This window comes from Fulvia fulva, chromosome 6 (genome assembly GCF_020509005.1).
Source record: "Fulvia fulva chromosome 6, complete sequence".
Taxonomy (NCBI): Eukaryota; Fungi; Ascomycota; class Dothideomycetes; order Mycosphaerellales; family Mycosphaerellaceae; genus Fulvia; species Fulvia fulva.
Window position 1 is genome coordinate 4,115,877 of NC_063017.1, and position 23,217 is coordinate 4,139,093.

At 47.0% G+C, this 23,217-nt stretch overlaps 2 protein-coding genes across 2 annotated transcripts; one reads left to right on the forward strand and one right to left on the reverse strand.

Moving 5' to 3' along the window:
• Nucleotides 1–348: 348 nt before the first annotated feature.
• Nucleotides 349–2,576, forward strand: CLAFUR5_07486 (Peptidase S41 family protein ustP; the record flags this gene model as incomplete). Its single annotated transcript, XM_047906634.1, has 2 exons — nt 349–1,829; nt 1,862–2,576. 2 exons carry the CDS (start codon nt 349–351, stop codon nt 2,574–2,576), a joined length of 2,196 nt encoding a protein of 731 aa, XP_047763286.1.
• Nucleotides 2,577–3,144: 568 nt separating this feature from the next.
• Nucleotides 3,145–4,104, reverse strand: CLAFUR5_07487 (uncharacterized protein; the record flags this gene model as incomplete). The annotated part of the gene is made up of 1 exon (XM_047906635.1): nt 3,145–4,104. The coding sequence occupies one exon, from the start codon at nt 4,102–4,104 to the stop codon at nt 3,145–3,147; it is 960 nt and encodes a 319-aa protein (XP_047763285.1).
• Between the last annotated feature and the right edge of the window lie 19,113 nt (nt 4,105–23,217).

Below are 23,217 nucleotides of genomic sequence, written 5' to 3' on the forward strand. Positions count from 1 at the left end.
GTCGCCACGACTGATTTGGTCACGCCAAACAATGCCACGCACTGCAACTCGACCACTTGAAATCGAAGACAACGCTATGATCATGCTAAAACCTGGGAGAAGGGACATGATTATACTGAATGATTGAGAATGGTCCGCGGAACAGTGCATTAGCGCGGTGACGTACTGGAGCTCATGTGGCGATATGCCAATGCACGCCGAGACATACCTGAATCCTTTCGCCAAGAGGTAGAACCGCGCCTCAATGGACACCTCGCACACTCCCACTCACAAGATGGCAAGACAAGGTCTCTTCCACTGTGATAAGATACTGACCAGAGACCTGCCGTTGTCACCAGAATTCCAACGATGCTGACGTCCAGGGTTTGGGGGGTAGTTCTGGTAACATTCACTAGCCTCATCAGTGCACAAGAGGCACTTTGTGCTCAAGTCAGTGAGAGAATAGGAAGGTCCTCATCAGTCCCAGCTAGCCTGGCCTTACAATGCCTGCGATCGGTTCCACTTCAGACAGAAAGCGCACTCACGCAGCTGACGGGACTGCGACTTTTGCTCGGCTTCCAGAGTGATCTGGCTTATCTCAACAGCTCGCAACCAGCAAGACTCTATCCTGATGTTGACATACTGGGCGGACTCGATACTTTGCAAGCGCGTCTCCAACAAGACTTCTATCCGAACGAGTACGACTTCCAGGCCGACCTGGCCCGGCTGATTGCTTCAGCCTACGACGGACACCTGTCATACATTCCAGACATTGTCGGCACATTTGCGTTCCTTCGCATCGCTCGCTCGGGAGATAGGTTTCCTCTGATTTCGGTATCATCCGATGGGGTCGAGCTGCCAGAAGTATATGCCTACCAAGACAGGTTTATTCTTGCAGCAACGAGCGCACGAACGACCTTTGTCCCTTCGCCAGTCGTCCAGATTAATGGCCAGGATGTTCAGGACTTCTTGAATCAGCAAGCTGCTTTAGCAGGGTCATATCATGATCCGGATGCCAACTACAACCTACTATTCCCGACCGAGCTTGCACCGGAGAGTGGAACCATCTTTGAAGAGTTTCGTTTCTTCGACGAGAGCGACGAGACAAAGTTGACCTATGCGAACGATACTGAGGTGATATTGAGCGTCAGAGCGCTCTCCACGAGTGACCTCACGGGTATCGCAGATGGTGAAAGTTTCTTCGGGAGGTGCTGCAATGGGACCATTGAGGACTTGCTCTCTGAAGAAATGGGGTCGCGAAACATGGTCTCGGCTGTTGGCCTGTCGGAGGCACTCCAGCAGTCAGCTTCAATGAACGTTGTACCAGCTCGTCCACGCCTGAGATCTGCGGAGCTAGAGAAAAGACAAGCCGACTCAGACCGCCCGCAGTTTCCAACGGAAGTCGTTGCTTACGCGAGCCGGGTTTCTGGATACTTCCCAGAATCAAATTCAGATCTGGCGGTGCTGGCGATTTCGACCTTTCAGAACGCTCTCGACGAAGTTGCGGACTTCCAGTCTACAATTGGTGACTTTTTGGCAATTTCTGAAGAAGCAGGCAAGACTCGACTTATCATCGATCTTCGCGGGAACCCAGGCGGTCTCGGCTTCCTTGCGCACGATACATTTCGTCAGATCTTCCCTACAGCATTCCCGTATGATGCAGTGAACTTTCGGGCAGTTCCACTATTTGACCTTACTGGGCGTGTTGTAAGCCAGGCCTTTTCAAGCGCCAGTGCAGAAGATTTCGACAATCCTCTATCCGCACCTCCATTCTTCTCGGGAGCATACCCCTTTAACTATCGCCAACAGCTTGATGCGAACAACGAGACTTTCCAGTCTTGGCCGGATCTGTTTGGACCTGCCGACACTCAGCCATTGACAGCTTTACGTCTCTAGTCCGACCCAACCTGACGAACATTTTGCAGACTCAATTCCCGGTGTTCCCTGAGGGTCGAACAGCTGCTGAGGCTGCTCGTCCACAAGTATTTGATCCTCAGAACATTGTGCTACTGCAGGACGGCGGGTGTGCATCCACGTGTGCGCTCTTCAGCGAGTTCATGAAGAGCAACGCACCAGGAGATCAAAACGTACGCCAAGTAGTAGTAGGTGGTCGTCGGCAGACAGGTCCTGCTCAGGGCGTTGGAGGCATCAAAGGCGGACAGCTGGGTCTGTTGGTCGCACTGGATCAAGGGGTGTTAAGCGCAGTGAGCTCGGCGTCGATCGAAGAACTGCTCAAATTTCAAGCCGATCTCCGCCAAGACGATATCGCGGCTGCCATCGTTGCCCTGAATCGTGCGACGACTACCAGCTCCGGGGTTGGAGATGCACCACCGGGTGGTCTGCCAGCAGGGAGCGTAAACTTCCGCAACAGTATCCGCGAAGGCGACAGCACTGTGACTCCTCTTCAGTACGTCTACGACGCCGCCGACTACCGGATCTTCTATACAGCTCCTATGTATACGTCCCAGGAAGAACTCTGGCGTAAGGTGTATGAGGTCTCATGGGAGGACGGGCGCTGTGTTGCGGATTCCACAGGCCATCCTTCAGCACAGCCAGTAACCAACTATGCCGAAATCGAGATACCAGAGAATTCTTGAAGCAGCCTGGCGACCCGGATCGGCGGGTCTAATAGCACTGATGGGTCACCAGATGGCGGAGAAGGGTCCGACAGCAGCGCTGCTGATGATGCGCAGAGTGAGGATGGCGAAGAAAGCAAAGCTACTATGGTGAGCAGGCCGCTCGTACAACTCGTCTGTGGTGTGGTCATGATGTTGTTATGGCTTTTCGTGCTATAGTTCGCTACGGACTGTGTAGCGTGATGCCGCATTGATGTTATGCTTGCCGATGCGTCTATCTATGGAGAAGAAGCAGCCCTTTGTCTATAGTGTACTCCTGCACCTCGCTGTGTAAAGGACAGCCCAGGAGATTTATCCCATGCATCACTCATTTCTTAAGCCCCCCGTGTACGGAGACGTATACAACGACGACGAATCTCTACAGAATCTGTGCCAAGGCACTCTCATGATCTGCTTACTAAGAAGGTCAACTGCGCTCCGAGTGCTCGTTAGCAACTCAGCTCACGGCAAGGTCATCAGTCAGTGCTATCTATCGTACACTATGGCTATATGCTTCATTGACCGCACCGCCGCAGCTCTGTCCATGCCATCACTCGAGGTTGAACCCCAAATTCTCGAACTCCGCCACGTCAGTCGACTGCAGCATAAGCTCGTCGCCACGCTGTCGAAATATTCCAAGCAGATGCGCAGCTCGAGACTCCATCGCATCATCAGCCCGTTGTGGTTCATACTCGTATAGATCCAGTTCCTCCGGGCCATCCGAAAAACACCTCTCTACAGTCATACCGACGCCGTTCACGGTGTTCTGGTACTTGACCTCGTAGCGAATCCACCCACCTAGTCGTCCGCCAGTCACGGCTATTCCTCTGCCTCGAACCCAGCCGCCCACACGTAGGTGTGTCAATGAACCGCCAAGAGGCTGTGCTGGCGCTCTGAGTCCATGCGGGTCAGTCAACGTCGCAGCTGCCTCGATGAACCACATGTTCGATGGCTCCGTAGGCCCGTCATAGTCTTCAATCCCTTCTCTTTCGCTTAACCAGAAACCGAATCTGCAAGTATCGTAAAACAAGGGCAAGCTCTCATGACGGACCATACTCGAGACTTTGGTGATGGGTGGCTGCGCAGGAATCGCGTTGTCAACGCGGATCTGGTCAATGTCTTCGAAATGCATCGTGTAAGTGACGATACGAAGTTCTGGCGGAATTTCCATGAACTTGTCGAGTGTCTGGCTCTTATCGGCAGTCTCGAGTCTGCGAATGAGGTCGACACGAGGCGAACAGCCGGTTATGGCTGGGGGCGCCAGCCGTCGGCCTACGCATGATGCTCGTAACTCGTGGAGATTCCATGCTTCATAGCAGGGTAGATGGTAGAATATCTGTCGCGCAATCTTGCCTACGCGATCATGAGACATGGTCTTGCTGGAAACGAAGCCCCAGCCCTTGAGGGCTTTTTTGAGCTCCGCAGGTGTCTTGCTTTCGTTGGTGAAAAACTGTACAGGCAGTAGCTTCCAGTAGTCACTAGCATGACTCTTCCAGTTGTGAAGTACCATGTTGGGCGAGTGTTGTACTGATACAATGAATTTTGATGGCGCGAGTGGTCTGAGAGGTGGTCGAGAACACGAAGCTGAGTTTGGAAAGGCGAAGAACGGTCGAAGAAGTCCTAATGTATTTATGCGATCGGGGCAGCTAGCCACTGTGTTTGACAAACAACACCTAGGGGCCTAGACGAGAATTTTGTGAAGCTCGAAGGTGAATGGCATGATCCTGAGCAAAAATCCACTGGCAGTGAATGCAAAATGTCGACTGCTGACTCAAATGTTTGGGGTCTAGAAAGTCCCACTAGCCTGATGCTTCGTGTACATCTAATCTCTCTCTCTCTCTCTCTCTCTCTCCCTCTCTCTCTCTCTCTCTCTCTGTGTGTGTGTGTGTGTGTGTTAGGCAGGAGTATCCTATAGAAAAGTCAACATCCCTGTCACGGTTCACTACTGCCGTGACGTCGCGCGCCTTGGCGCTTCCTTATATATCTCGCGCGCTTCGCGCTTCTCTTTCGTAGCCTTACCGAACAACGCTTGTTTTACGGCAACCCTACACTGTCGTCTTACAGATCACTGCCCGTGATAGTTTGTTCGGTCTTACAAGCGGTCTATCTAGTCAGGCTAGCAGTCACAATTAAATCGTACTAACAACAACTACAGTCGCGCAAACAAGCGCATTAGTTGAGTCAACAGATCACCTCTCTCCTTCGCGCAAAACGCGTCAAGGCAGGTCAAGTTCACCACAGTCACCAACCGTCGAGTCGCGCGTACAGGCGCACTAACAACAACTATAGTCGCGTAAACAAGCGTACTAGTTAAGTCAATAGATCACCTCTCTCCTTCGCGCAAAACGCGCGCCTCCCTACTCTTATAGGGCCCTTACATGCCTACTGAGAGAGCAGTCTCATCTACTACGTAACAGTACAACATAGCTATACCCGGTAGCACTGCTAACGGGGTGCTCTTGCCTAAGCAACCTCTTTATCTAGATCTTAGCAAGTATAAGCGTTAGTCGCTCGTACGCGCTAAGCTTTTCCTAACCGTATCTACTAAAACGTAGACACTCGATAACCTAGGCACCGATACCGCCCTAGGTGCCTTCCCTTCCGACGACGACTCGAACGTATTTGCCGCCGAATAATAAGAGATCGAGAAGGATCTACTACCTAAAGAACAGTAGTTTGCCTTAACCTCCGACCCTATCAACTTCGCACAATTCCTCGACGAAGAATAGATCTTAGAAGAAGGAGGAATCAAAGTGTACAAGATCATAGAGTCAAGAGATGATATATCTATACAAGATAGTAAAACTAATAATATACGCTAACCTAAGGAGTAGGTAATCGCCTTAGAGTATACTACTATTAAGAGCCTAGCCGAGTTCGCGACTCGTGCTATAGCATACCCGGAGATCATGTTTCACCTCGTTCGCTAGATATAGTTAGACTTCATTATACTTTTCAACAAGGTCGAGTCCCTAAAGAAGGCTAACAAGGTTATATAGCGTAAGTACGCCGATATAAAGAAGGAACGTAACATCGTATCCGAGAGGCTTAGTCAACTCGAAAAGGATAAGGATGTCAAGGGCCTCTTTATATTCTACTTTAACAAATACTAGAAGTATTAGAGTCAGATATAAGACCTTAAGGAAGCTAATTAGCGCCTCCGATAGGACAACGATACGCTCTTCGGACAGGTCGAGGAGTCGTAGGTAGGCATATCACCTAAGGACATTAAAGCCCTATCTAAGCGCAATTAGGCTCTAAATAAGGAGGTAGTAGAGCTAAAGGCTTAGCTAGTAGCTAAGGACACGAACGGTACTAGCAATACTAGCGGTACTAACGGTAATAATAATAATAACCGTAGTCGTTAGGTCCGCGTCTACTCCCCTCGTCGTAACGGTGTTTCACGATCACCTACGCCTCCTACTTAGTAGGACCGTATAGGTAGAGGCACCCGACGAGGAGGTAGTAGAGGTAGTGGCAATAACGACGGAGACAACTCTAATAACGATAAGGGTAGAGATAATAGTCGACTACGCCGTTACCTACGCCGTAACTCCTTACGACGAGAACGCTAGGGTATACCTAGTAGTACTTCTAGGGTGACTAGCAATACCGCCGTTAGCTAGTTCACTACTATCGAACCCTCCGTCAATATTATATATACTAACAAATTAGTTAAGGACCTAGAAAGTAAGTTCGATAACAAGAATATAAACTTTGACCGTTAGCTCGATTAGCTAGAGATCAAGCTGTCCGTAATATAGTTCTAGACTATCGAGGACGGACTACGCTATATCCTTAACTACCTTAACGGGTACCCGTACTAGCTATGTAATCCGCGAGTACCCTCTAAGCGTACTAAGCGTAATTACGTTGACCTCTTCAAGTCTATCGATAGGATAATCCAATTCCTTATCGATCGGTATAGTAAGAAGGACGTCGTAGGCAAGGCCTTCTAGAAGCTCTAGGTCTTATAGTAGGGTAAGAACGAGTCATTTTCTATCTTTATTACCAAGTACAACGAACAGCGTAACTTATACGACCTATTAGCTAAGACTAATTACCGCCTACTCGAGGGTAAGCTTAACTATAAATATATAGAGGTACTGCCTATAGAGACTAAGATCCGCGAAGACTTGGTCGACCTATACTATAAGCTCGAAGCCAAGTTCGAGCGCCTAAAGTCAAAGAGCCTAGCTATACTACGACTACCTCGTAGTACTAGCGGTAGTAACGGTACTATACCTACCGCGCCCGGCGTAGCCTAAGGTTCAGACCTTAAGCTATACGCTTAGATGCCGCGCGAATTCAAGGAACTTAAGAAGCTCGAGCCTAAGGAGAAGGCTAGCATTATCGTAGTAGGCGGTTATATCCGCTACCGCCGTATAGACTATAACTTATACTCGCTAGACTACCCTATTAAGTAGTATAAGCGCCCTCCGCCGCGCGCGAATGCTAGCTCTATAATATAGACACCGGCTAACCCTTAGTAATAGGGAAATATATTAAGATGTAGTATCTTAAAGGGAGTTAACAATTAGGAAGTGATCTAGTAGCCTAAGGCATCTACAATAGGAAGTGATCTAGTAGCCTAAGGCATCTACGATGACTTAGCTTATAGGAAGATACCTTCTCTCCCCTTTAGCTTAGATAGACATCCAACATAATCAATATATTAGTTCCTAATATATTGCTATATACTCGTGCTATTAGTTAGTTGAAGATTGATCTCTTACTCTACTCCGCTACTATCTACCCGTACCTATTTAACAGGTTATAAGCCCGGGTTTATATAGGAATAAGAGCAACCTATATCAGTATAAGTTACTTATATCCCTTACTATCGTAGCAGAAAACATCTAGGAATCAGAAGTCTACCCCGTCTATCCTATTAAGGAGCTTAGTTTAATACTAAGTAATAGGTAACCTAGACAAGGACTCTATACGGCTTACTTAAAGCCAATACCTTGAAGATACTCTATAGGTAGAACTGTATCGAGATACTATTAAGAAGGACTTCAAGTAAGTCATTTGAAGCTCTACTAGGAGAGACAGACCTATGTCCTAGCCCCGAGACCTTATACCGCTCCTTCTTTACTTTAATAAGTAGGCCTTAGTATCTATACCTACGAACTTTCCTATTCTATACTAGAAGCCTTAGTAGGATCTGAGCCACTACCTTAGAACATATACACCTTGTTTTATTACATCCAATTTATTATAGATTTATACTAAGAGAAGACAGAGGAGAAGGGAGGCAAAATCCTAATTCTTAGGAGGGATAATTGGAAGAGATGGTTCAACCTTTAGAGATATAAGATAGAGAGCCAATTAGCATTCTTTACAATTAATAACCTAATAGAAGTGTCTTTTGATAACATCAAGGGCAAGACTCTAAAACTCTAAGAAGAGGCTACAACTAAAGAGATCCTTAATACGCTAATATAGATAAGACACAATGTAGTATACAACTTTAGTATCCTTAGTAGAATTATAGAAGAAGATGAATTTGAGCTTAAGGGCTTATGTGAATCTAGAAGAGCTACTAAGAAGTAGGTGTATCTCTAGAACAAGTATAGCTAGGTGCTACCAACCTATATATATGAGCTTATAAAGCAATTTGTGACCTTTAAGATGAGTGAAGAGTTCACTATTAGATCTGTATAGACACACCTAGTTTCTCTTAGAAAAAGGATTGCTAATGTTGACCTAGAGGGTTAGTATTATAGGAAAGCTAATATAAGGATGACCTAGCTCTTAAGCTCACTGCTACCTGACTACTATATAGCTAGGGATACTATTATAGCTTAGCTAAAGATAGATTATAAAAGGACCTTAAAGATCCTTAAAGCTTAAGAAGCTAGGTTAGATCCCTCTAAGGCTAAGTATAGTATAGCAGCCACCTAGGTCAAGCCCTTAGGTCTAGTAAGACCACTCTCCTGGCTTCTCTATAAGAAGGATCATCTAATTAAGGACTGCCCTAGTCTACCTAAGGCAAGAAAGGTCCTTAGATCTCATTCCTAACTACTATCTTCCTAGAATATAATATATATCAAGAAGAAGAGAACTCTACTACCTACTTTAAGGAGGACACTAAGAGAGAAGTCCTCTATAGAAGAACTTAAGAAAATAGTAAAGAAACTCAGCTCTAATATACTGTCACTCTAGAAGAACTAGGCCTAGTCTTTTACCTCTAAAGTAAAGAAGACTAGAAAAGGTTTTTCCGCCTAAGAGTCACGTGACTTATGTAGCTCATCCCTAGAGACAATGTCTAATGATGATGAGTATGATGAAGTAGCTCACTCAACTATAGAAGTCTAAGGCAAGTTCCCCTCGTTAGAGTGGTTACTTAACTCCTATACTTTATCCTATATAACTAACTAAAGCTGCCTCTTTAGATCTATAACTCCCTTAATAAGGAAGAAATAGATCAAAGTGGGAGGTAGGTTTCTATTAGCCACTTATATTAGGAATATAGAGATGAGTAGGAGAGCTAGCAGAAAAGTTGTTTTAGAAGATGTCCTACTTATACCTAAGCTAGGAGTAAACCTGGTTTTATAGAACTAGTTTAGTAAGTAGTTTGGTGTACAACCTCTATCATTTTCTCTTGTTTCCCCCTCTAGTAAGACTGTTGTCTAGACAAAGCTCCTTAGGGGGGTTCTATTTATTAATGAGATTTCTCCTCTCCTATAAGAACGGGCACATTACTCATTATATGCACTACTAATAGAGAATGCCTTTATAACTGCTCAATTAGAGACCGACCTAAAGCAGTAGGAGCTTTGGTATAGAAGATTTGTACACTTTAGGAAGAATTTGCTCTAGAATCTTTATAAGGTAATAGACTTAAAAGAACCTATTCCTATCCCTAAGGATGGCTTTTACTAGTATAGAGTATGCTTAATAGTAAAGATAAAGAAGTACAAAGGCAAAGTTATAGAGAGAAGACCTAAAAGACTTGCCCTTATATCTATTAATATATGTGGCCTACTACTAATCTCAAGACTAGGATTTAAATACTAGCTTGAGATTGTTAACAACTTCTCTAGGAAGAAGTGGACCTTTCCTCTTAGGAAAAGAGAAGATGCTCTAGTTACTCTCTAGAACTAGAAGATCAAAGTAGAGAGGAAATCATTAGCGTAGCTAAAAGCAGTAAGACTTAACAATATAAAAGAACTTATTATATTAGTAAAGTAGTAGGAGAAGGATTTAGGGATTAGGCTCGAGCCGACTAAGGCATACAACTCTCTATAGAATAGACTAGTTGAGAGGTCAATACAAACCTTAGAGGACTCTATAAGGGCAATGCTTGAAGAGGCTAAAATGCCGGTTAAATTTTGGCCTAAAGCACTAGAGGCCTAAACTTATATAAGGAATAAACTGCTAAATGGCCTAGATTACGATAGGTTTAAGGTTTCACTAGATAAGGCTTTTGATAGTATCAAACCGACCATTAACTATTTGAAAGTTTGGGGATACAAAGCTGTTATCTATGTAGACACAAGATCCTAACCTCAATAGGTAAGAAGTGACAAGCTAATAAATAGGGGTAAAGAAGTAGTGTTTATTAGGTATATTAAAAATATAGCTAAAGCCTAGCTCTTTTAGAAACTAGACATAAGAGCTGTTAAACAACACACATATATAGACTTCTTTAAGGACTAGCCTAGAGGTGATATAGGTCTTAATGTTCTAACATTAAATCTACTAAGTAGTATACTAGCTAGGAAGCCCTTAGGAAAGCCGAGGAAGAACGTATCCTTAGGACAATCTACCTACTATTTAGGCGTCTATTAGAGCCCCCCTAAAATAGATCAGCTAATTGAGAGCCCTAAAGTCGCTTAGCCGAGAAAGCTATTTGTGCAACTTCCCTAACCTCCGGAGAACGTAGGGGAATTTCAGAAAATCGATTAGCTAATTAAGAGGAGCTCCCTAGATCCCTAGGAAATAGACGTTACTAGGTTATAAGTGACGGTCCCTAAATCATCCCTTAGAAAGAGAAAGGCTGACTATGATGTTAAGGGCTATGACATGAAATAGAAAGCCCTAAAATCTATAGTCCCTAAGCCCGAACTAACTACTAAAGTAGGAGAAGCAATAGACCTCTTAGAGAACCTTGCTGCTTTTCACTAAGCTTTCTTTATAGCTATACAATCAGTGGACAGTTCAATACTATAGGATAGCGAATTCCTAGAAGAAGTTAAGGAAATGGCCTTTATAGCAACTATAGAAGCTATTATATATAAGCAAGAGGTCCTAATTCCAAAATCCTATAAGGATGCTATAAATGACAAGAAATGGGGACATCTTTAGAAGGAAGCAATCCAAAAGGAACTAGATGCTCTATAGAGTAACAACACCTAGGAAAATTCTGTTCTACTAAAAGGAGCAAATCTAGTTACATCAAGATAGGTCTTTGATATTAAGAGAAGCATTAGTAGAGCTATTGAAAAGTTCAAGGCTAGACTAGTTATAAGGGGCTTCTTACAGAAGTTTAGTGTTGACTTTATAGAGACATTTGCACCTATAGTAAGATAGGACACCCTTAGGGTGTTTATAGCTATTGTGTATAAGAAGGATCTTCATCTTTACTAAGTGGATATGAACAATACATTTACAGAAAGTACCCTCTATAAAGACATCTTTATGTTACTACTATTAGGAGTTGAGCTTCTACTAAACATAGTGTTCAAAATCCTTAAAAGCTTATATAGACTTAAGTAAGTAGCTAGAGATTAGAATCAACTCTATATGTTAAAGCTTAGAGAGATTGGATTCACATAGTCAGAAGTAGATCTATACCTACTTATCTATAAGAAGAGGGAGATCATAATCCTTATATATATAGATGACATTCCAATTGCTACACTAAAGTTAATAGATGTTCTCTAGTTCAAAAGAGAACTTGGCAAGATCTTTAAGATCAAAGATCTAGGTAAACCTGAAAAGATCCTTAGCATAAGAGTCATAAGGGACAGGAAGAGAGGAATCCTGAAACTTGACTAAGGACACTTTGTTAGGGACAGCCTAGCTAAGATAGGAATGAACTATAAGAAGGTAGCACCTACACACTTACCTATAGATAGCTATGAGGCCCTCAAACCTTCAAGCTATATAGATGAGAGATATGACAAGGCAGAGTACTAGAGTATCAATAGTACTTAGATGTGGCTAGCAACAATTATAAGGCTAGACATTACTTTTGCCCTAGGAAGGATGAGCTTATTTATAAGTAACCTATCCACCTACCACATAAAGGCTTTAAAGAAGATCACTAGGTACCTAAGATCATACCCTAATCTAGAACTTTAGTTCTTAAAGTCTAGAAAAGGACACCTAATTAGATACTATAATTCTGATTATATAATAGACAAAGCAGACAGAGTCTCAATCCTTAGGTATGTCTTCTTCCTCTATAGGGCACCAGTTTCTTAGATAAGTAAGAAGCAAAAGTCTGTAGCAACATCTATAATAGAGGCTGAATACATAGCTATAAATGTATATACGAAGCAGTCCTAATTCCTAGCTTCACTACTAAGGGAAATAGATTGTCTAGAGTTAGTAGGAGACTGTTCCTATTAACTAAGAATCACTAGAAACTAGGAGACTGTATCAAATTTGAGACTAGTCCAATTAAGAGGTGACAATTAAGCTGCCCTTACCCTAGTGAAAGATGCACATGTTTATAACAAGTCGAAGCACATTAACATTGCCTATAACGCTATTAGGAAACTTTAGTAGATGAGGCTTATTGCTATTAAGTACACCCTAACCTCTGAGATAGTTATAGACGGGTTTACAAAACCAAAGACTAGTCTATACTTCTAGAGGTTTATAAGCTAGCTAAACCTGTTATAAAAAGGTCTAAGTACTATTAACAGGAAGTAAGCAGACTGTAACCTCCTATACGAGATGAGTAGGAGTGTTAAGATGTAGCATCTTAAAGGGAGTTAACAATTAGGAAGTGATCTAGTAGCCTAAGGCATCCACGATGACTTAGCTTATAGGGAGATACCTTCTCTCCCCTTTAGCTTAGATAGACATCTAATATAATCAACATATTAGTTCCTAATATATTGCTATATGCTCGTGCTATTAGTTAGTTAAAGATTGATCTCTTACTCTACTCCGCTACTATCTACCCGTACCTATTTAACAAAATAGCTAGACTAACGCTTAAGTACGACAACCGTTAGTCCTACTGTTAGGGCGAGAGCCTAGCCTATAAGATGTAAGGGTGAAAGCGAGAATGTAGGTGCGAAGTGTAGATGCAAAAGGGTATGGTATGATTGCTACACAAAACAAAAGACGAAGAAAGCAAGAGAGGCCTAGGGAAGGCCAGATATTTATACGCGACCCTCGCGAGTGCGTGTCCCCGCATTAACAGGGCTAACCCGTGCGAAGCCGCGCTTAGCAGCTTTACTCAAAACCTTATTCCAACCTGCCCTACGTTCCGAGTCTTCCACGTGCTTCAAGGTTTGGTAGAGGGGTGAATTTGGAGGGCTGGGTCCCGTAGTGAATGTTGCGGGGCATGTGATTCTTGGCGTTCACACACTAAGCTAGACTGTCACTTCTTGACGACTTCTGAGCGCTCTGAGGCTCTTCTGTCCCCACCTTCTGTACACTCTGTGGGGAGACTATGACAGTAGCCCCCCCAAATAAAGCTGAGTTCCTACGAAGCCGTAGTAGTTCCACATATCGAGGATGTTCAGCTTCAGTACTAGGCCTAGGCCTAATGTTATAGTCGATACACCATTAGTAAGCCCCGTCGAAGAGCTCAGATTCGAAGAGCCTGCCGATGTTGACTTCTGGGCCGTCTACGCGGGCGTAGTATTCTTCGATTGCTTGACGATTGAAGATGATATGTTGGATAGGTTCCTATAAGGTATCCCACTCAGGGCAACCTTGCCATTCGACTTCATACTTGATCGGCGGTAGTCCTTCAACGTCGTTAGGCTCTGCGCGGATTCCCCGGATCTTGCGGACGGCATAGTCGTCAGAAGGTAGGTTAACAGGCTCGTCGACTTCTACTTCATCGGGAGGACCTAGCATGTCTTGGTTTTGGTTCGGGAATGGGTCCTCAGCCGACGGCCGAAGGCGTACGGGATAGAAGACGTCGTGGATCTTTATGTTCGCAGGAAGAGCTAGACGGTAGGCGTGTGAACTGATACGCTCGGTGATCTCAAAAGGACCTAGGTTCTTCTAGTTCAGCTTCTTAGAGGGGCGGTCCGTCTTGATGTTCTTAGAGTTGAGGTAGACTATATCGCCTACTTAGTAGTCGGGAGCTGGCTGGCGACGACGATTGGCTTGATCCTCGTAGATTGCTTGTGCGTACACCATCTCGTCGTGAACTTCTTCATAGATCTATAAGAGTATAGTAGCGAACTTGTCTACTGCTTGCTCGTTTGCGTCTTCGGTAGGCGGGAGAGGTTCTTCTGGTTCTATACCTGTACGAGGGTGGTAACCTCTCGTAGTATAGAAGGGAGAGTAGCCAGTAGTCTCCGAGTCCCAGTTACGAGTAGCGAACTCCACCGTAGGGATATGCTGAGGCCAATCCTTCTAGTAGTAGTCGACGAAGCAACGAAGGACCTGCTCGAGGATAGCGTTCGTAATTTCGGTCTAGCCGTCGGTCTGTAGCTGAAAACTGGTCGAGAGGTTATACTTAATGCCCAGGATAGCACACAGACGCTTCCAGAAGTGCGAGATGAACTAGGTGCCTCTATCAGAGGTGATGCTATCCGGGAGGCCTTGAAAGCGCCAGACGAATTCGTAGAACAAGCGAGCAGTCTCCTTTACGGTCATGCTCCAGCACGGGATCATGTACCGGTCCTTAGAGTGACGGTCCACGATCACTAGAAGGGCCTTTGCTTTCACGCCGCTAAAGGTCTTGCCGTGAGGAAGATCGGTGATAAAGTCTATAGTGATGTGCTTCTACGGACGATCAGGAGCCGGGAGAGGGTGCAAGAGACCGTAGGGACGGTGGCGGTTAGCTTTGGCTCTTCGGCAAGTAGCGCAGTTCAGCACGTAGCGGCGGACGTCCTTCTAGGAATGCGGCCACTAGTAATACCTAGCGAGGAGCTTGTGGGTCTTAGCTACGCCTAGGTGACCCCTAGAGGCGGAGTCGTGGATGATTTGAAGAATCTCAGCTCGGATATTAGAGCCTTCGGGCTGCGGTACGTAAAGCTTCTTACGGAAGTAGACGACACCTTCCTAGAGCTCGTACTCGGACAGCGAGAAGCCCGGGAACGTCCTCGCGCCAGATCCAAGGGCCTGAACTAACTCTTAGGCGTCTATGTCGGCATCGTACGCTGTTCGTACTCGTGCCATGATGCCTTCGGGCTACTCCTTATTATCAAACCCCTTAAAGTCTGATTCGGATGAGCCGTCGGTCGTTACTAAGCCCTCTTCATCGTCGTTCAAGTCCTTAGCGTCCGAGGCGTATTCTTCAGGCTCGGATTCATCGTCACTCTCGTCAAGGTAGGCAGGAGCGAGCACGAGAGTAGCAAAGGAAGCGGCGAGCGTAGGCTGGCCGTTCGATAGGTACTCTCGAAGCTCGGAAGAGAGGTTGTGCTCTTTAATGACTTGTTGCCCTACGATTTGCCGGCCCCCTCTTCGATCAACTAGAGAGTCTCCAGGGCGGCGGGTAAGGGCGTCGGCTATCGAGTTGGCCTTGCCGGGCGTGTACGAGATCACGAAGTTGAACCGGGAGAGGAACTCGCTCTAGCGGGCCTAGCGACGATTGAGCAGCTTGCTCTTCATAAAGTAGACGAGGTTCTTATAGTCGGAGCTTACTTAGACGGGCATAGCAGAGCCTTCGAGCTCGGGGCGCCACTCTTCGAAAGCTTTGACGATGGCGAGAAGCTCCTTGTCGTAGATCTCGTAGTTACACTCCGTGGCGGTCAACTTCTTAGAGAGGAAGGCGACAGGTAACCAGGGGGATTCAGGCGAGCGGCGTTGTAGCAGGACACCGCCCACCACGCCGTCGGATGCGTCGGTCTCTACACGGGTCTCCAGTTCGAAATCGAAGTGCTGTAGAAGCGGGTTCTTAACAAACTTCGCTTTGAGCAAGTCAAAAGCCTCCTAGCATTCGTCGGTCCAGGCGAACTTCTCACCCTTGCGCGTAAGCTTCGTTAAAGGGCGTACTACGCCCGAAAATGCGTAGATGAAGCGGCGGTAGAAGTTGGCAAAGCCTAGGAAACCCTGGACCTCTTTGACGTTCGTAGGAGCATCCTATTCGACGATAGCGTCGATCTTCTCTTAGTCCATCTTGATGCCGTCTGCGGTAATGATCAAACTAAGGAACTTGACTTCGGTCTTCTCAAACTCGCACTTGTCGATATCGAGCTGCAAGCCGGCGTCTGCGAGCTTCTGAAGGACCTTACAGACGTGCTCGCGGTGCTCCTCCTTGGTCTCGCTGTAGACTAGGATGTCGTCGATGTAGGCAGTGTAGAACTGATCGAGGAACTCCTAAAGGATGTCGTTAATGAAGTTCTAGAAGGTACTAGGCCCGTTACAAACGCCGAAGGGCATAACGAGCGACTCGAACAGCCCGTAGCGAGTACGGAAGGCTATAAGATACTCGTGTCCTTCTGCCATTCGTAACTTGTTGAACGTAGCGATGACATCGAGCTTAGTGAAGTACTTGGCCTTAGAGAGGCGCTCGAGCGTCTCCTGAATCAACGGTATTGGGTAGCGGTTCTTCTTTATAACAGCGTTCAAGCCTCGGTAGTCTACGTAGAAGCGTAGACCACCGCCGGGCTTCTTAACGAACATGACGGGACTGCTAGCGCTAGAACGGCTCGCTCGAATGAACCCCTTCTTTAGGTTCTCTTCGAGGTATCTCTTGAGGACGATAAGCTCTTCTCGGGACATAGAATATAACGGTCCGAACGGTGTCTCTGCACCTTCTTCTAGCTCAATCTTGTGGTCGTGAGGGCGATGAGGAGGCAGCTCGTCTGCGGCTTTAGCATCGAATACGTGGAGGATGTGGTGTGCCTAAGGAGGGACCTTCGTAGCAGGGTCGGTAGGTGTACGCTTCTTGTCGAGCTTCTCGAGGGCGATGTCGATATCGCGGAGAGAGGCGGCGAAGACTTGAGCTTTGGGCTGCTTAGTAGCAGTGGTGAAGGCAGCGGCGTTCACCTAGAAGATCTTAGTATACTTAGGACCGCGCTGAGGCGGCGGAGAAGGCGGAGGTGCCGGAGGAACTTCTAGAGGGAAGCTAACAGTAAGGGAAGTCCAGTCGATAATAGGTCGGTGTCGTCTGAACTAGGGGAGGCCGAGGATAAACTTCTGATGCGGTAGGGACGTAAGGAAGCTAGTGATCGACATACGCTTGCCTCCGAGGGTGATTGACGTGTGTACAACATGAGTAATCTTACTAGTGGTAGTCTCCGTGCCGTTAAAGAGTTCAAGGGTGCGAGGGTACTTAAGTTCCTAGGGTTCGAGGTTGAGAGAGGTCGCGAGTTTATAGTCTATAAAAGACTCGCCTAGTACGCCAGTGTCTATGAGAGTGAGATTGGAAGAAGAGAGTTTCTTTGAGCCGATATTTACATTCGTGACGAACGGTTTGCAAGCGTGGTCCTTGCCCGTCTCGTCGTACAGGTCTAGCTGTGCTGTATTGATCCTCAACTTCTTTCCTCTCTTCACTTTCGGTAAACGTTGTTCTTGGTCTTCATCGCGTCGATGAGGAAGACCTAGGCTTTTTCCTGCTCAGCGGGAGCAGCAGGAGCAGGCTCGATAGCGCCGACAGCGCCGCGAACCGGGTTGCGGGCGTTACGGGTAGCGAGCTGCGGACAGTTAGCTACGATGTGGCCTGGACCGCCGTAGTAGGTGCAGAGTCCGGCCTGGCGACGGCGAAGCTTCTCTTCGGGAGTGAGCTTACCGTTAACGAGGCCCTGGACTCGAGGGACGGCGGCACTAGCGCTAAGATCTATAGCGTCACCTACAGAGACGGGAGGGAGAGCCGTAGGAGCGGCGGCGCCTAGTGGAGCAGCGAAGTGGCTTCCGGGACCACGAGGCTGACGACCTTGAGAACGGGAAGCGAGGAGAGAGGCGGTGTGTTTCATGTTAGAGTCGAGGCGCTAGCAGGTCTCGACGAGCTCACGGAAGCTCATAGCACTAACGTCCTTGTCCTCGAGGGCTCGAAGAAGCTCTGCTGACAAACCACGGCGGAGAGTGCTCTTCTTGGTCTCTTCGTTGTAGCCGGTGAACCCGATGTCGCGGTTGAAGGCCGCGAGGTACTCGGCGAAGCTCTTGTTCTTCTAGAGGAGGTTGTGGATGGCGTTCTAGGCGGTGGCTCTACGGTCTGGATCACCAAAGGCAGCACGGAGGTCCTGCATCAAGGTGAGGACGTCCGGGCAGCCGATAGTCTACGTGGCGTTGTCGATGTAGTGTTGTACCTGAGCCGCGGCGTCTCCCCGAAGGAGGGAGAAGACGTACGTAACTTTGTCCTTCTCTTGCGGAAAGTGGTCGGCATTAGCCAACAGCTTGATGGTGAGCTGTGTCTCAAATGCCTCAAACTTGCTCTTGTTGCCGTCGAACTCGTCTAGGTCGTTGACCTTCTTAGAGAAGTGCTAGCGGCGGTTGTCGTCGGCGTACGGGGCGAGGTTCTAGAAGGTGTTCACAATACCTTGAAGGTATGTTGCTTGGTTGTTTGCTTGCTCGACCTGCTGGGCGGTCTCGCGGAAAGAGGAGACGGTGCGGTTGATGAGAGCGTAGGCGGTGTCGGGGTTGGCGTTTGCCTAAGCACCGAAGGTAGCGGCGTTCGAGAAGGGGATGTCAGTCCACTCACTAAAGTGGAATGGAGTGTCTTAGTTGTCGAGGTTGACACCTCTATCGGTGGCGTGGTCACCTATGAGGATGACTCGAGTGGTTGACGGTTTGTTGGTCTTTTGTGATGTCAGGGCGAGAGCCTAGCCTATAAGATGTAAGGGTGAAAGCGAGAATGCAGGTGCGAAGTGCAGATGCAAAAGGGTATGGTATGATTGCTACACAAAACAAAAGACGAAGAAAGCAAGAGAGGCCTGGGGAAGGCCAGATATTTATACGCGACCCTCGCGAGTGCGTGTCCCCGTATCAACAGGGCTAACCCGTGCGAAGCCGCGCTTAGCAGCTTTGCTCAAAACCTTATTCCAACCTGCCCTACGTTCCGAGTCTTCCACGTGCTTCAAGGTTTGGTAGAGGGGTGAATTTGGAGGGCTGGGTCCCGTAGTGAATGTTGCGGGGCATGTGATTCTTGGCGTTCACACACCAAGCTGGACTGTCACTTCTTGACGACTTCTGAGCGCTCTGAGGCTCTTCTGTCCCCACCTTCTGTACACTCTGTGGGGAGACCATGACACCTACTTACGAACATAATACTAAGAAGGAAACATAGCGAGATACGGTAATATAAGGACTAGAGTACGCTTTACGTATATTAGTAAGCTCTCTAATACCGCCTATTATATAAGGGGCACTAGTCGACGACGAGAATCACCTATACGTGGTGTCGGCTACAAACCTCTCGTCTAGCTACGAGAGAGCCAAGTATTCTCACGCTAGAGCGTCGTAGGCGCGACGGGCGCGTAACGTAGGCGAAGCCGCGGCGAACAGAGGACTACTAGCAAAACGGGTATGAAAACCATCCGACGAGCGTGTACTCGTGTCGGGAGCGAGTCCCTCTTCTTTCTACGTATAAGAAGGGCGCGGAACCATAGCCTATACGCTCGATAGGACACCTCTGGTATAAGTACAGAATTTTCACCTCCGGAGACCGCAAACCGAGCGGGCTAAGCGACGAACATTAGACGAGCGGACTATAGAACAACAACTGAGCGGACTATGCAACGGCGTCGAGCGGACTACGAAACAATCTGGTGTTTGCTAGCGGGCAATGCGGTGGGTAGGTGGACACGCGACGAAGCCTATAAGGGCCTGTTGAACACCCGGTATAGGAACGAGGGTTTTGCCTAAGGCACTGCCTGTCCCGCTACACAACGTACCTAGTCTGACATAGTAGATTGCGACGAGGAAAAGACGATAGCCTGAGCAAGGAAAAGACGGCTGTTAGGACGGGGAAAAGACGTATAATACAAGTGGATTAGTTCTGTGATCGGGGAGGATCGAGGGCAGGGTGATAAGGAACTTCATATTGGTTAGTAGGTAGAAACGCAAGGAGTACGCTGCCCGGCGTGGTGTGTGCCCCGAGCAAACCTGCGAGGCATGGACGGCCGCTTTCTAGAGATAGGCTGCGGTAACGCGAAGGGCGTCAAAACCTGGGGCGTGGTGTACACTGGCAGCGACGGCTGACACTGTCTGTACAGCCCGAGAGGACGGATGCGCATGTCGGTCAATAGAGAGCACTAAAGGGCTTAGGCCTATGGAGGTGGATATTGGCTTAAGGAGCAAACAGGGAGGGAGGGCGTAGAGGGAAGCTTTTGCTCCGGGCTAACCTCTCGAAACGAGGCTACACGGTGGTGCTAGATGAGTGGGAAAGCGCGGTTAAGACTTGTCACCTTATCTCGTAGCTAGCTTGCTAAATACGATTCCTTCCTTGCCAGGAAAGGCACAGGCATTGGGGAAACATTTCTTTGGCACACAGGTAGAAGCTGACCTGCAGGATCTGGAGGGCAGTGTGTATCCAACACCACTAGAGCAATCCTGCACAGTGGGAGAGGGAGAGATCAAGAGCATCATTAAGACACTCTCAGGAAACAAGGCCCCAGGACCAGATGGGATTCCAAACTTGTTCATTAAGACATGCAAGGACCAGATCTCCCCTGCACTGTCAAACATCTTTTCACAGTGCATGGCCCAAGGACACTGCCATAAACACTTCAAGGAGTCACTGACTGTGGTCTTGAGAAAACCACAGAAAGAGGACTACACAAAGCTAAAGGCATACAGACCTATTGCCTTGCTCAACACACTAGGCAAACTCCTGGAAAAGATCATAGCAGAAAGGCTGACAAACCTAGCTGAAGAACATGGAATCCTTCCTGAAGAACAGATGGGAGGCAGGAAACAAAGATCAACACTAACAGCTGTGGAACTTATCACAGAGCAGATCAAGACCCTATGGCACTTTGGGAACAACAAAGCAGCCACACTCCTCTCACTAGACATATCAGGAGCCTTTGACAATGTCTCACACCAGAGGCTGATCCACATCCTGAAACAGAAGGCTATCCCTAACTGGACAGTCCAGTTTATCCAGTCCTTCCTCAGAGGCAGAACCACAAGACTAAGACTGGGCAGATACAAATCTGACAGCATGCCTACAGAGACAGGAATCCCACAGGGATCAACAATGTCTCCAATCCTGTTTCTCCTCTTTATGGCAGACCTGCCAGCAAAGCTAAACTCCAGAAACACATCAGCCTCAGGGTTTGTAGATGACACAAACATCCTAGCCTGGTCAGACAGCACAGAAGAGAACTGCAGAATCTTGCAGAAGAAACACAAGGAATGTGAGGAATGGGCCAGGAAACATGGAGCCAGATTTGCCCCAGAGAAGTATCAACTCATCCACTTCAGTAGAGCCAGAAACAGACACAATATGCAAGCCCCAATCACTATTCAGGGACACACAACAGAACCCTCAAGTGAATTAAGGGTGCTAGGAATATGGATGGATCCAAAGCTCAGCTGGGGACCACAGGTCAAGAAAGCACAGGCAAGAGCAGACAACAACAGGCAATCAATTGACAGGCTTACAGCCTCCACATGGGGAGCCACATTTGCGAAAGCAAAGGTTATGTACAAGGCCATTGTGAAGCCAGCCATGCTATATGGAGCCCAGATCTGGTCAGCCCAAGACAAGATCCCAAAGAGAATTGCAGATCCCATCAGCAGAGCCCAAGCCTCCTGTCTGAAAAAGGTGCTTGGAGCATACAAGTCAACTCCAACAAGGGTGGTCGAAATGGAGTCTGGCTCCCCACCAGCCAAGCTCTACCTTCAAGGGTTGAGATACCAGTATGCAGGAAAGACGTCTGCATACCCAGCCCAGCTAGTAATCCAGAAGGCAGTCAACAAAATCAGGAGCCAGTGCACAAGAAGGCACAGACAAGCAAGACCCAATCCAGCCCCACAGAAGCAGCAGGACCTGCAGAAGTTCAAAGAACTAACAGAACAGCTGCACCTAGCCCAGCAGGAACAGGACAGAAGGGCTCAAGGGAGAGGATCAGCAGCCAGCCAAGGGAAGAAGCAACAGTCTCTAGCTGAAAGGATAGCAGGACTCCTCTGGAAGACTGAATGGACAAGAACCCCACAGAGGCCAGGAACCCCAAAGGCACTCCAACAGTTTGGTAGCCACAACTACCTACTGTACTCAGACCTGACCAGGTCAGAAGCAAGCATAGCAATACAAATCCGCTCTGAACACATCGGAGTCAGGGCATACCTGCATCAGAGAAAAGTCCCAGGTATCGAAGACAAGAGTTGCCTATGCGGCTACCTGTCCCAGAATGTCGAACATAGACTTCTGGTTTGCAAAGAATGGAGTACAGGGAGAGGTGAATGGAGGGCAAGGGCAAGGAACAGAAACTTCCAAGCCATGATCAGCAATAAGGGAGACCTCCAGAGAATTACAAGGTGGATCATCCACCAAGGATTTTTGGAGCAGTTCTCTCTTACTAGGGAAACAGAGAGATGGATTGAGGAGAGAAAGAAGGAGGAGGAGAGCAGGAAGAGGGGGACAACTCTAGGGTTGCAGACAAGGTAGTCAGAGGCTAACCACCATGACACTAGTGCACCCTAATGGAAGGAAAACTGAGAACTCATGGCAAGGAAGCTATTAGAGAAGGAGAGGAGGTTTTTACCTAGGAATAGGTTTCCTACCTTATGCAGTAACATATATAGACATAAATCCGCATAGGCCGGAGGGCACCACAACGGGTAAATGAATCATCTATCTATCTATATAAGGGGCACTAAGGCCGAGAGTGTCCCCTTACCTTATAATGCCTAGTAGTATAGATAGTAATTAAGCTCTTGCCTTCCTTAATTATAGTGCTACCTCTTAGTATATAAATTCTATATACGCTCGTATATATAATCTTCCTCGACTCTAGGAAGAACCTCTTTAATTAGGACTAGCTAATAGCGGCTCCGCTAACGAGCTTATTACCGAGTCTACATACTTTCCTTTCAATATCGGCGGCTACGTCGAAATCCTTAGCTACTATCTAGTAGAATTACTAGAGTATAACATCGTGCTCGGCTCTAGTTAGTTCGTAGACTACAAACTAGAGATATAATAGGAGAAGGGCATTATAATAATGAATCATTTGAATTGCCGTACCTATAAGGCAAACTAGAGGTCTAATAAGCACCTAATAGTATAGTCTATTAACTATCTAGCTACGCTAGCACTATTAGGCAATTATCGACCGCCGATAGTAGAAGATAACCCCGACGAAGTCACCGCTCCTACGCTATTATTACCTAAGTATATACCCTAACTATAGTTCTATACTGTTAAGAACATATAGGCCGTAGGACAAGTATATAGGTGTAGGTATGTTATATAACTAGATCACGTAACTAGGGTTTACTAGCCTATAGGCTAGCAAACATCCGGACACCTAGTATCTACCTATACTAATACTAGCGATACTATATATAGATATACGCTATCCTATTA